Source organism: Bombus terrestris, chromosome 1, assembly GCF_910591885.1.
Source record: "Bombus terrestris chromosome 1, iyBomTerr1.2, whole genome shotgun sequence".
Taxonomy (NCBI): domain Eukaryota; kingdom Metazoa; phylum Arthropoda; class Insecta; order Hymenoptera; family Apidae; genus Bombus; species Bombus terrestris.
In genome coordinates this window covers 13,476,420-13,488,858 of record NC_063269.1, presented here as the reverse complement: position 1 = coordinate 13,488,858, position 12,439 = coordinate 13,476,420, and the positions used below count along the sequence as shown (strand labels likewise).

The following is a 12,439-nucleotide window of genomic DNA, read 5'->3' as shown; positions in this document are numbered from 1 at the left end:
TACTGTTTTAATCAGTTTCTTCTGATAGAAATATTATAGCAGTTTGTTTAAGAATATTTAAATTATAATATTACTTATATGATACTATAATTTTCCAGATCAATCTAATTATCTTCAGAAAAGAATCAGAAATGGCTAAAGTTTAACGAATTAAATATTGTAGAACAAGTGAAGTAGAAAATTACTCGGGTTAAAACAGACGTATAATTTCAAGTGATGCAAGTTTTACAACTTAAATTTCTCAAAAATTTATGATAATTTATTCCCCATTTTTCTTGGACATAAAAGTTTAGGAAATAAAAAGTCTCGATCGTCTTGAAATGGGAAACGGCAATTCGCTGATAGTGCAGGCTGCATCATCGTTCGGAAATCGAGGACACGACTTAAAAATAGTAGGCGATCCTCCACCCACCTTCGGTGCCATTAAAATATTGTTCAAACGCCGAATATATTTTTTCGGTTGAAATGCGTTCATTCTACAAACGACAGAAACGGCGCCTTTCTTAAAACAATCCTAAAAATAGTCCAGCGATTTCCAACGGAATACTTTATCGTTCCGCTTTCTCGATGAACGGTTCCAAACTTTTTGCCGTTCGTGTTACACGCATTCGACATTAGCATGCGTCAACCTGAATCATCATCAAACCATGCACGTTCACGTTACACATCTAATTATTCTCATTAATGTAATATGTAATACGTAACGAGCTCTGTAACAATCATGTCATTTTTTCTTTTATTTAATCCAATAAAAAGATTGTAATTCTCCTACGAAATAGATAAAATCATTAATAGAATCAAATAATTATTTTTCAAATTTTTCATTTAAAAAATATCTGGCTGAAACGAGCAGGTCACGTATGTACCCTGAGCGTTGAAAGTGGCTTGCAATTTTGCATTGAACGTATCGATCAATCTTGTCAACACGCAGTTTAATTAAACAATTACAAGAGGAACAAAACCTGGCTTGTTCGTTCATGGAGGAAAGTGTAGCGAGAAAACCGGAACGACGAAAAATCGAAAAAGTTCACCGATTTATTGGTTTGACCGATGTAATTACGAGCAAACTATAGATCAAGTGTACCATGCCTCTTTCTATCTGGCCGCGCCACAACCGTTCCCGTGTAAATAATTTCCTTATCCCTGCTATCCTTCTATCCGTGACTCGCGCGGTCGCGTTGATCACAATTTAGATATCAGCGGGGAAATTCCTGCGTGCCTCTGGGATACATGGTAACGCAAGAAACAATAAATAATATCCGCGTACCATAAATCGGTGGAAAAGTTGCATGGAAATTTGCTGACGCCAGAGGTACCCAATAGGCGTAAGAAAGAGCACAGAAACGTAATATAAAGGGAAAAGTAGAAATATTGAGATTCTTGATTAAGGATGAATTATGATGCTGGTGGTTATAATTCTTTATAATGTCAAAACTAACACATTATTTTGATAGAATAGAAGATAGGATAGAAGATACATAATTCAGTTTCTTTAAATATAATTTGCCATTTGTTTTATAAAATAGAATTGATGATAAAAATATGTATGTGTCCCGATTCTCTTAATACGTATTTACTGCTGTACTCCAGAGCACGATACGAAATTAATATTTTTATACTGATTTCATTATTGTTCTGCAAATTTCTGTACTTAGTTTTGCAATATAGTTCTTGTTTCTTCTTTTGATTTCGGTTTATTCGACTTTTGTTTGAAATAAGATATTACCATATTAGTTTGCTACCCAGATGCATTCCTAAGTATTTTATAACGTTCCTTTGCAGTATAGTTTTACCATTTAGGAATACAGCTGGGACTGTTTGTTCTTTGAACGCGCAAGTAACGTGTTTGAATTTCAATGAGATAATTTGAATTCTATTTTTACGAAACAAAGATCAGGTATCGACAATTTTTGTATTATCTCTAATTACACGTAATGATCTGGATTTTTTTCTGTACAATGTAGTAAAATAGCATAAAGGTAGCAAAAAATTAGTAATAACCATTCATTATCTAATTTTGTTCAAAGATATGAAAACAGAACGAAAGAAAAAGTACATCTTGTAAATTATCGTAATAAACGGTTGGATGGTGCAAACGAACAAAAGCGTGTACGAGTGAAGCGTAATTACTGTGATTACTGTGATTTCGATGACATTCGAAGAAACAAAAACTGAATCGAAATACCGTAGTGTGGTGCAAAACTATTGGTGTAATCGAAAAATGACAAAGAATTGTTCGCGAAATCATTTCGAAACTCGTTACGAAGAAAATTAACGAAAAGAAGGTTACGTGGAAAAGAAGATGATACGTGGAGCGTGAACCGGAAGAAAAATATTGTCCAAGATGGATAAAGCTTTCCTGTTCTCTCTATTGATATCTCTGACGGTAAGATTCGAATAATATAATCAAGGAAACGTTTAGAATGATTTAACGCATGTTAGAATGATTTCTGGACCAGTTCCAATTTGACTTGAACTTCAATGCCAAACTCGTAGATTAAATTAGTGTGCGGCTATTTGAACTGTCTATGCGTATATGGAAAGAAAAAAAAGGGTGTAAGTGCGGAGGCGGTGTCTTTGAAACCTATTCAAAAGACTCGCTTCTTTGAGCGACACGTCATCAATTTTTATGGTACTTTTGTAAGCTTGTTTGGTTTTGAAATTAAGGAATAAATTAGTCAGTCAGATGTCTTAATTTCGACGAATATGGACTGGGTTGACAGTAAAAGTTATACTCTTACTCAAATACTTCTTTTTGACATTTAGTTCTTATCTCGAAAAATGGTGAAGGTTAAATTAAAATATTTTACTATTAGAAAGATATTTTAGTTTAACCTTGATTTTTCCAAGAAAATATGTAAAAATTAGGACACTATAAAGTGAAGAATCTTTTTTTTTTATCGAGGAATATATTAAAACTGGAATATTTTAAGATGAAAAGTAGATCTTCTTTATGGAATATTTGAACATTCAAGTCTTGTTCATTACTTGTCTATATTATATATTCACAAATCAATATTTTACACTTTTAATCAATATTACTCATAACTAATTTAATTCCTGAACGAATCACGTAGGGGACTGCGAACGACAGTGGCTAATCTCCAGATTGCGCGTGAATATAATAATTTATACGCTGCACAAAAATCGTCGTGCCGGTCGGTCGTCGAAAGTGATTCATTGAAAGACAAATTACAGGATATCTGGCGCCTCGTGGTTCCAACTCGTCCACGTTCTCAGCACATGCTGAGAAGCACAACTTCGTAGGGCCCACTTTTTTTTCTTGCCCTTTCTCTTTCTCTTCGATCTTTCCTCCATCTCCGCCTTCTTTTCTTTTTCTTTCTTTATTTTCGTTTCTCTTTTTGGTTCGCTCGAGCCGCACGAGAAGACCGAAAGAGGCGTCTTTCGTTCTTGTGTCGGGGGCTTACCACCACGGGCCAATAAAAAGTATCACACGGCCGTGTCTCGTTCGTGTCACGATGATAAGAGTGACTCTTTTTAGGAAGCATCTCTTTATCCGTGCGTGTCACCAAAATTCGTTGAAAGCGTGTCGGTGTATTTCTTCCTGACACTGTCGAGAGGCAGCCTCGAAAGAGTAGGAGTTTCTCTCCCGGCTTTCTTCCGAGCTTCCTCATCTCTATGTTTAAAACGGATCCGCTGAGACGCTCGTAAATTCATTTCTCGAGGAAAATAATTTTGTTCCCACCGCTCCCTTTTTTCAATCCATTTTTGTTTGGTCAAGAATTAGTGAGCACCATAGAAAAATAGAAAATAAAAAGAGCACATAGAGTGTTAAAAAAAGATAATCCAAAGATTTATATACAGTCTTGTAAAAATAGACGATACTACGTTATTACGAATGTTCTAAATGGGTTAAATGTTTCATTATTTTTATTAAATGTGAAACGAGATTTACGCAAACTCGAGTAACTTAAAGTAACTTAAAGTGTCGTAAAACGCAGCGACTCGGCAATTCCTTTCTCCTAGTGTGTACTTTATAATAGCAGGTAATTTGGAATACGAAACAAATTTCGTGCATTTTCAAGCGGTCGTAGGCGACACGGGACGCGTCCAGCAAATGGGCCAGGCGTGTTTCGTAAATTCAGCAATGTTTTTCGCATCGAGTAGCTAATGAATCGTTGCTGGCGTTAGTCGTTAGTTTAATCATCGTTATTATTATCATTTACACGGTCTAACGAGACCTCGTTGTCGTCGAAAAGATAAATAGTCGTCGCGTACGCCTTTAATGAACGGTTGTATTTCAAAATTACAAAGAATATATCGTTGCTTCGCCAGGGACCCGTTAAAACCGGTTTTTTCGTGTCCATTAGGAACTATGACGAATAAAGTGACGATCGTGGAACATATATTGGCGGAACGAGCATCAGTTTTACGTAAAACGCAGATAAATCCTAAATAACAAAGTAGTATGAGTCAGAAATGGTCCGGCATCGCGTTCGTCGCACGTAAAGGGAGTTGTTGAGTTCGAATAAAACTAAGAGAATATTTATATGGTATGAATATCCTCATGGAGATAAAAGAGGTAGGGCGTCAGCTTTATGAGAATAAAGGCGCCATGTCGTGAAGGAAAAATGAGAACCGATTAACGAAGTTATTTATTGCTTTACAATTCTACCACTCTCTCGTTGATTATCATAAAAGATGCATAAATCTTGCGCTATGTCAATCAAACTTTAAGCTACTGCCTTAACATAGTTTTTAATAAATATAGAAACAGGTTAGAAATCAATGGTATAAAGAAGTATATCCTTTCTCACTTTCAACATCGTTCCACTGTCTTATCATATCTTATTAAAATGTTACCAATCATCAAGATAATCGTTCTAATTTAACGCATGACTACTTTGATACTGTATCGTTCATTTATTATCAATTTGAAAGCAGTTCTCGGCTGTTCAAAGCTTCTGAGAAACTATGTCAGATTAAACGTCATCTTCATCAACATGTATAATAAACCCATCGCAAATCTGGTATTTTTGTACCTACGATTAATCAACGTTTCTTGAGAAATATTGTTATATGATGCGAATCATGTTGATTATTTTAAGAGTCGAAATAAGACTGATCCAGGATAAAGACACCGGCGATGTTTGCCTAACGATTGATCATAAAGAGAATGATGACAAGCTACCCTCCGTTGAGAAAACAAGATGTTCTTTTATTTATTAGCGCTCGTGTGTCGTAAATTACGCTGTTTAATTGTGACGAGCGTCGATTTTTCTCCTTCCTTTGATGAGCCAAAACCCGTCTGTAATGCCCAAGGTCTGTCTAGGAAGTACCACGTTGTGTGAAACGCATTCCATCCGTTAAATATTCAGCGTAACACATATTCTTAGACCGACCGAATAACGCATTGTAACAGATTCTGACCGCTCTTACCAGAAAACAATATTATCCTTGATCCAAATTTATCGGTTAAATCTCGGTCGTATGACATTCCTGAGGTTAAAGATCGTTCATCAATCATGAAAATCGAAATCCATCACGTTGCGCCCACGTTGCTGCTGAAGATGGCCTGTGGTATTCAAGAGACGCGTCTTCTTCAGGGTGTTTTAGAGTTATTGTAAAGTGTCTTTTCGTAGAATGCGTTGGAGTTAACCTTTTCGGTGTTGGAGGAGATATTACGTTTGATTTTTCTTTGTACAGGAACCCCTTTATGGATAGCTGAAAGTAACCTTTTGAGAAAGTGGTCTATTGATATTGGAGAATTAATTTGCATGAAATTTTTTTGACAATTCGAGCGGAAAAAAGATTTGGAAATCTTATTTATTTCCTTGTAGATAGGTAGGTTTTTTCATTTAATCCAAATTTGTCAATTCTGGAATCAAAATCTTCTTAGAATGAAACTGTTATAGTTTCTTTATTTATTGTTTATCTTTTTAAATAATTTATGTATTGAATATATTTAACCTTCTTCGAATGCTAAATTTATGTTTAAAGCAATTTTCCAAATTTAGATTCACATAAGGATAATTAGATTCATATAATATTAGATTATAAATTAAGCAAATATGATGATTATTAAGGATCACAAGAGATTCTGATATCCTTATTGCGATATAAACCGTCTTATAGCCAATTTCTTTCTTTTCAATATGGTTGAGAATCGACAATAAAACTTCAAACTCAGAAGAAACGACATTTTATATGGACAAACTTAATAATAGTAATATAACGTATAAGGAAACTTCATGATCATTGTAACTATATTTAACGTTGATGAGTTGAAAGACTTCATCTAATCAACATATCTAAGATAGATAAATTGCACTCGAAGTGATAGTTTAATAGAGCGAATTAAAAACATAAAGTATCATCTGTCATGGATGATTTGAATATGATACATCCAGGAAATTTTTTGTCTCTCAATGTTTCCCCGTTTTCGTGACAGAGGACAGACAGAAGACGCACTCTGAGACCAAGGTTTTGTAATAAATTACAAATATACCATAGCTTCCTGCAAACATTTTACTTGCAAAACTATCTTTTCCTTCCTTGTCGTCAGATGTAAAACGATTGCGATATATACAAGAAATCTCTTTATAGCATTTTTATAACTAACGTGAACGTTATGAATTCTAATCCTTCAGATATACTTCAGAATAATTAATTTACGTAAACATTGCTACATGATCATAAAATTCTTTTAAACTGGGAAGAGGTTTAATAACTCCATAATCTTCTGATAATTTGCGTCATTATTGCATTGTATAATTTCATGATAATTTCTTGTATTATGAATAAATTTATACTTTTATATTTAGTAATAAGTAAATAATTAGCTTTAGTCTTGATGTGCCTAATTTCTAAATTAAATTTTCCTCCACTCGACACACGACGATCATTTTGCTCTTACGCGCACGTTTTCTCGACTGACAGTAAGAAGATATTTATTCATGGGCTATCACTTTCCTGTCTCGTCTCTGTCCCAACGTTATGACACGCGCTTAGTGCAGGGTCACGATCACGCAGGTTACAATCATTGGACTTCTATTGCTCGTCGACCACGTGTCATAAGCTACTCGAGTCTCCATTGACTGTTTCCATATAATTCTTCATATTCTTCATGAGAATTTTTCAATATTCCGTCTTTCTATATAGATTTCTTAATTACATCTTGTAATTTTTAATAATTCAATTCTCACAATTTTCATTTTTCTTTAAACAGTACCACCCTATTTAATTAAATTACTAATTAATAATTAAAATATATGCAAAATATTAAATCGAAAAGAGTTTCAAAATTTGAGAAACAACAACATGCAAGCTGTCAAACGTTAATTCATTAGGAGCATCTAGATTGCTATTGCTATTACTGTAACCATCAGAGTATTACATTGAATATCTAAAATATTACACGTTCAAGTCCAATATCTAGATTTAATTAATACCAGAGATACATACTAATTTCTACAGATTATGCTCATAGCTAGAAACAGTTCAATAATATTTTAGTATCCGATTACCTATACAAGACCTTCCTCGGTTATGCAGCCATGTCTTTTCACTCGTTAAGTATGCAACTCAAGCTTGCACAAGATATTATGATTAAATAAAAAATCGACTCGTTACTTCAGGAATCCGATACACACATCTTGCGCGCGAGTAAATTCAATTAAAATACGTTCTAACACTAGAATTTACAAAGGCAGGTATCAAAGATAATTACTTTAAATATTTTGTTTTTAATAATAATTATGTTTAGTATAACTTGCCAGCAAATATAAGCAATAGCCTTCCCCCCAAAAACATTTTTATTTAAAAAAATATATACTATTCTACATAACTTGAGAGCAGTTCTAATATTTTAAATAAATAAAATATTTATGCATCATGATACGTATTATTTTATGGACAGACAAACACTTACGGGCAATAGTGTATTTCATTTGTAGTTTCCAGTAACAATTTCTATCGTCGAGGGAATGGTTTCTACGACGATGTCCGACTTCGCGATGACGATGCACGTGACCGCGCTTATTCGCCGGCTATCGGTTCTGCTTTCGCGTCTCATCCCTTTCTCATCTGGCGCATTACGAAGCGTGCACGCGTAACCGGCGCCAGCAAGCAGGTTGCAAACGCCTCGAGTTTCATTGCTCGCGCCAAGTGGAAGGATCGACGAGCGGGCGAGAAGAGCGAGACGTTTAGACGCACCTCTCGGCGCGCTTCGCCTTGTCGGACCACCGTGAAAAAGCATTTCGAATTCGCCGCGGAATCCGGTCTTATCGAGAAAAGTCAATTATATCCGGCGCGAGGAACTGGTTGAGAGGCGCGAAAAGAAGGATGGAATTCCTCAAATGATGAAACCTTTCTACAAATGTTTGATGTAACGTTATGTCAATTCAAAGATTTAAGAGAATAACGACATTTCAAAATACTTTTCTTCATTTTCTTGATTATTTTGTAAATAGATTAATTTTATTAATCTCATAAATTGTACTACAATTTCATTTTTTAGATTAATTTATTTGAGATAAAAGTAATATAGAAAATTAAAAATAAAACATTAAGTATGCATTGTTTTTGTAATCGGTGATGTATGTGGCGTAGTATTGATTACTTAATTTGTTTCCGATAAACGTAGATATGCTAGGAGAATTGGAAACAAAGGAGTTGTAGATTAGTGCAATCTATTGGATATAAAATAAGCATGAAACGAGTATGGTTGTTGCGTAATTGGTATGTTATTGGTTACCTAATTTATTTAAATTAAACGTAGATATATAATAAAAAAAATTTGAAATAACAAATTTAATATGCAGATATTTGCGTTATTAGTACCGGGGAATAATTGAACGTCAGCACGTTTATGTCAATCTTATCAGTATAAAATACATGTGTATTGGTTAAATAAGGAAACAGCTTTCTGAACTGCATTACTGGACCACTTTAGTAACCGGTTTGTCTTGAAAACTTCTTATATTAAAATTGCGCCTACTACAATGAAGTTGTAGGATTCAGTCAAAAATTACTTATGAGATATTGTTGAGAATATAATAGGATAATTTATTACGACATAAACTAGAAATGTTTGTTGCTATAATAATTAAATATAATAAATATTGTGTAATATGTTACATGATAACAAGGTCTTCATTACGATAATTTGTAATTAGTACCAGTCTCTATTATCAGGAGAAATTCAACCTATTGCTAAACTAAGAATCTATATAATATAATTATATATTCTCATATTATTTATTCAATGATATGTATAATAAAACTCTTTCACCACTGTTATACTATTTTACCTATCTATTACATAAAATTAGATGTATATATATATATATATTAAATTGTTAGGCATCATATTAAATTATAACTTAATACTTCCTACGCTCCAAAACTGAATTTTATACTTAAAATTGGTCATTTAATTTCTTAGCTCCTTTAATTAACTACATTCATTATCTCCAACATAACACTACTAAAATTTCATAGGTTATCATTTTCCCAATTTTTTACCTTCATTCAAGAATTCGTTATTACTTATGGCAAGTTACACAAGGATTCATACATTCAAATATTTAATAAACTTTTAGTTAACTGTAACATTTTATCTTGATAAACGTTCTTAAATCGATCCTTATTGAAAAACCAGGGAGAGATAAACGATGCAAATTTATCTATCGGAAGTAGACAGGTGACACTAAGTGTGAGCAAGTTAGACTTTCGTATTTCACTGTGGACACGATAAATGGCGTCACGATGATCGGCATCGATAACGCGTAGCATCAGAATCGAGTTCGACGTTTATTCTTGTTGCGTTATTTTGGTAGACACTAGAACGGTTTAATCCTCATCGTCGTGGATCCGAAGCATAATGCCGAACCTGCAGGGTTCTTCGTAGAACCACGATGATTCATTAGGCCCTTTTGAAACCGATTATTAATTAGCTGCTTATCTTAATGACCGCACAACTTTCGACCGTCATTTTTGTATTTATAATATTCATTACGATGTATGACACATCGTGACACTTTATATGAAATATTTGCAAGAAGTAGAAAGTAGGATTTCTCTACAATCTTCCTTGGAAAATAATCCTATATTAAACCAATATTTAAATGAAGCAAAATCTCAAGTTCATATCACCTTCATAAGCAATATCCGAATTGCGAATCTACAGTCTTAAAACAGGTCAAATTTTAGCAACGAAGTCATGGCGTTGGAACAGTCTTCGGACCAAGAAATCCATAAATTTCATTTTTTATTCGAATGTATTTTCTTTAAATGTTTTTCTTAGAAATACACTTCGTAGCAAAAAAGATTTAAGAAGTAGACAGACATATCTCATCGCAGAATGATGCTCTATTTTTACGTGACCAGTCTACTAATACGAGTAACCTACTAAATCTAACGATTTTAACGTGGTTAGCATAGCTTGCGCTTAATTAACTCGTAATTGAAAGATGCGTCTCACCACCGTGTATACAACGATGATAAAAATACTCATAGCGTTGTGAGCCATACAGGAGCCTTGATTTTCACAGGAATCAAATCTGCACACGTGGTTCCTGAAACGAACGGGTACAAGGTACACGTGAACGCAAACTGCTTTATCGTAGTGTAAACACCTGGTGTGGCCTCGTATGAGCTGCTTGTAAATGTTGCTCGAGAGAATTACGGCTCGCTTATTACAAGTTAACGGGCACGACGTAATTTAATGTGCTTTAACACCTCCACGGATTTATGCTACCCGCTGCATGTGACTGTACAAATGCATATGCGTGTATTTTTCTAAAAGTATCGCGAAACCTTGTGACACGTATGCGTTACGTATATACACGCATACAGAACTATGTGGCGTATTGTGGCTTTGTCGTTTATTTCAAGTCACTACCGCTACGCCATAAATCTCGATGTAATATTTTTGGTCGTGTAACGAATGGCTGATCCGTAAAGTTTGGAAATTAACGAATAGTAAGGATGTGCGATTCTTTCGCGATGAAGTATCGTGGAATTCTGTGTGAAAGATACTTTGCGTGATAGAGAGGGGGAAGAGAGAAAGGAAGTTTAATTCTGTGCACTGTGATTTGAAGTTTCCTATTTTTATATGCAAATTAACGCTTTCTTTGAATGATAAGAAAAATTCAGCTCTGTGTGTTACGATTTTTAAAAATTTTAGTCGCCATTGTATTCTTCCAAAACCTTTTTCGTGGTTTTTCTAATCTTCCTTAATCTGAATGATAAGGGTGTAGTCTTCTTTCTTATTGCGATTTAGTGTAAAAGGTATAGTGATAAGAAAAAAAGAAGAATGAAGATGGAAATTCAATGTCATATGTTACTTTTAGAAACTTTTATAAAGTCTAAAAATGTGAAATAAAAGGAGTCACTCTACAAAAAGTTCAAAAAGCAGTCTCTTCGAAAGAAAGTATCTAAACACGATACTGTACCGATCGAGTCTTTCGAATGAATTATTGCGTTTTCTAGTCTAGCGCGTGGTTCGTTACGTAATTAAGGGATTCCATAAATTTCTTCATAACCATAATCCCACGGAGATGTTTGTAAATCAAGGCCGTTGTCATAAATACAAATCCGAGATAACGATCGACCAGAGATAACATTAAGATCCGGTGTTCGTGCGCATTACGCCTGACCCTTGTTGTTAATATCGAGGTAATCGAGGGACCTGTTTCACGTGGTTTGACATTATCGAACGGTAATCGAGAAAGGTCCGCGCCACTCGCATTGTTCCCTTCTACACCCTGGCCGATGCATAAATTCGCTCATGCGATATTCATACAATTAACATCAAGCAGTGGCCAAGGTGTAGCATATAAGCGGTGAAGTAACTTGACATTCATCCTGGGTTAATCCAATCAAAGAGTCGAGGAGTGTCAGTTAGGGCGCGGCTTTATATGCACGTTACTGATTAGCTTTTACTGAAAAAAATAAGTGTCGCGCTACAACGGAATAGCGTCGCGTTCAGCTCTAGCGGATATCAAGGACGTAGTCATTAGACGTCGCTAAAAAAACGAACTGACAGTCAGAAGAGCTTTTTCGATCGATTAATTTTATAGGCAGCTGTTTCGCGTGAAGTTTGATATTTGTTTGATGTGCGACCCTCTCAGAAGCGAAACCTATCAATTTCAATTTTTATTAATTTCTCAATTTCATTACATAAGTGCAAAGATTCATGTCAGCTTCAATCCTATAAACTGGGTATTTTTAAATGCAAATCATGTATAGTATTTTGATAATATGATATATTATATCCGTCATATGATACAGTATTACAGTAATGAAATTTTTAGTTTGATTTATAAATTACTTTCTTAAAAATCTCAAATTGATCGATATCAGAGTGTTAGTGAATTTTCCGATTTCATTATCCAGCTACCGAATGACTTGACTTTAAAACCAAATCACAAATAACTTGCTACTTGTAAGTTTATTTATTATAAGAAGATATTAT

The 12,439-nt window shown here is 34.3% G+C and overlaps 1 protein-coding gene across 4 annotated transcripts in view; it reads left to right on the top strand.

Annotated features, from left to right (window-relative positions):
* Window positions 1-12,439, top strand: part of LOC100651551 (thrombospondin type-1 domain-containing protein 4) — a 29,823-nt gene that overhangs the window by 5,653 nt on the left and 11,731 nt on the right. For 2 of the 4 annotated variants that reach the window (XM_003393361.4, XM_012312714.3), the window contains exon 2: window positions 2,028-2,386. The exons of 1 other annotated variant lie outside the window; for it this stretch is intronic. In XM_003393361.4, the coding sequence (XP_003393409.1) occupies window positions 2,345-2,386 (42 nt within the window). In that variant the 5' untranslated portion in view covers window positions 2,028-2,344. Of the gene's footprint in view, window positions 1-1,964; window positions 2,387-12,439 lie in introns of all 4 variants that reach the window. One more of the 4 variants, XM_048407575.1, reaches the window with a different exon arrangement.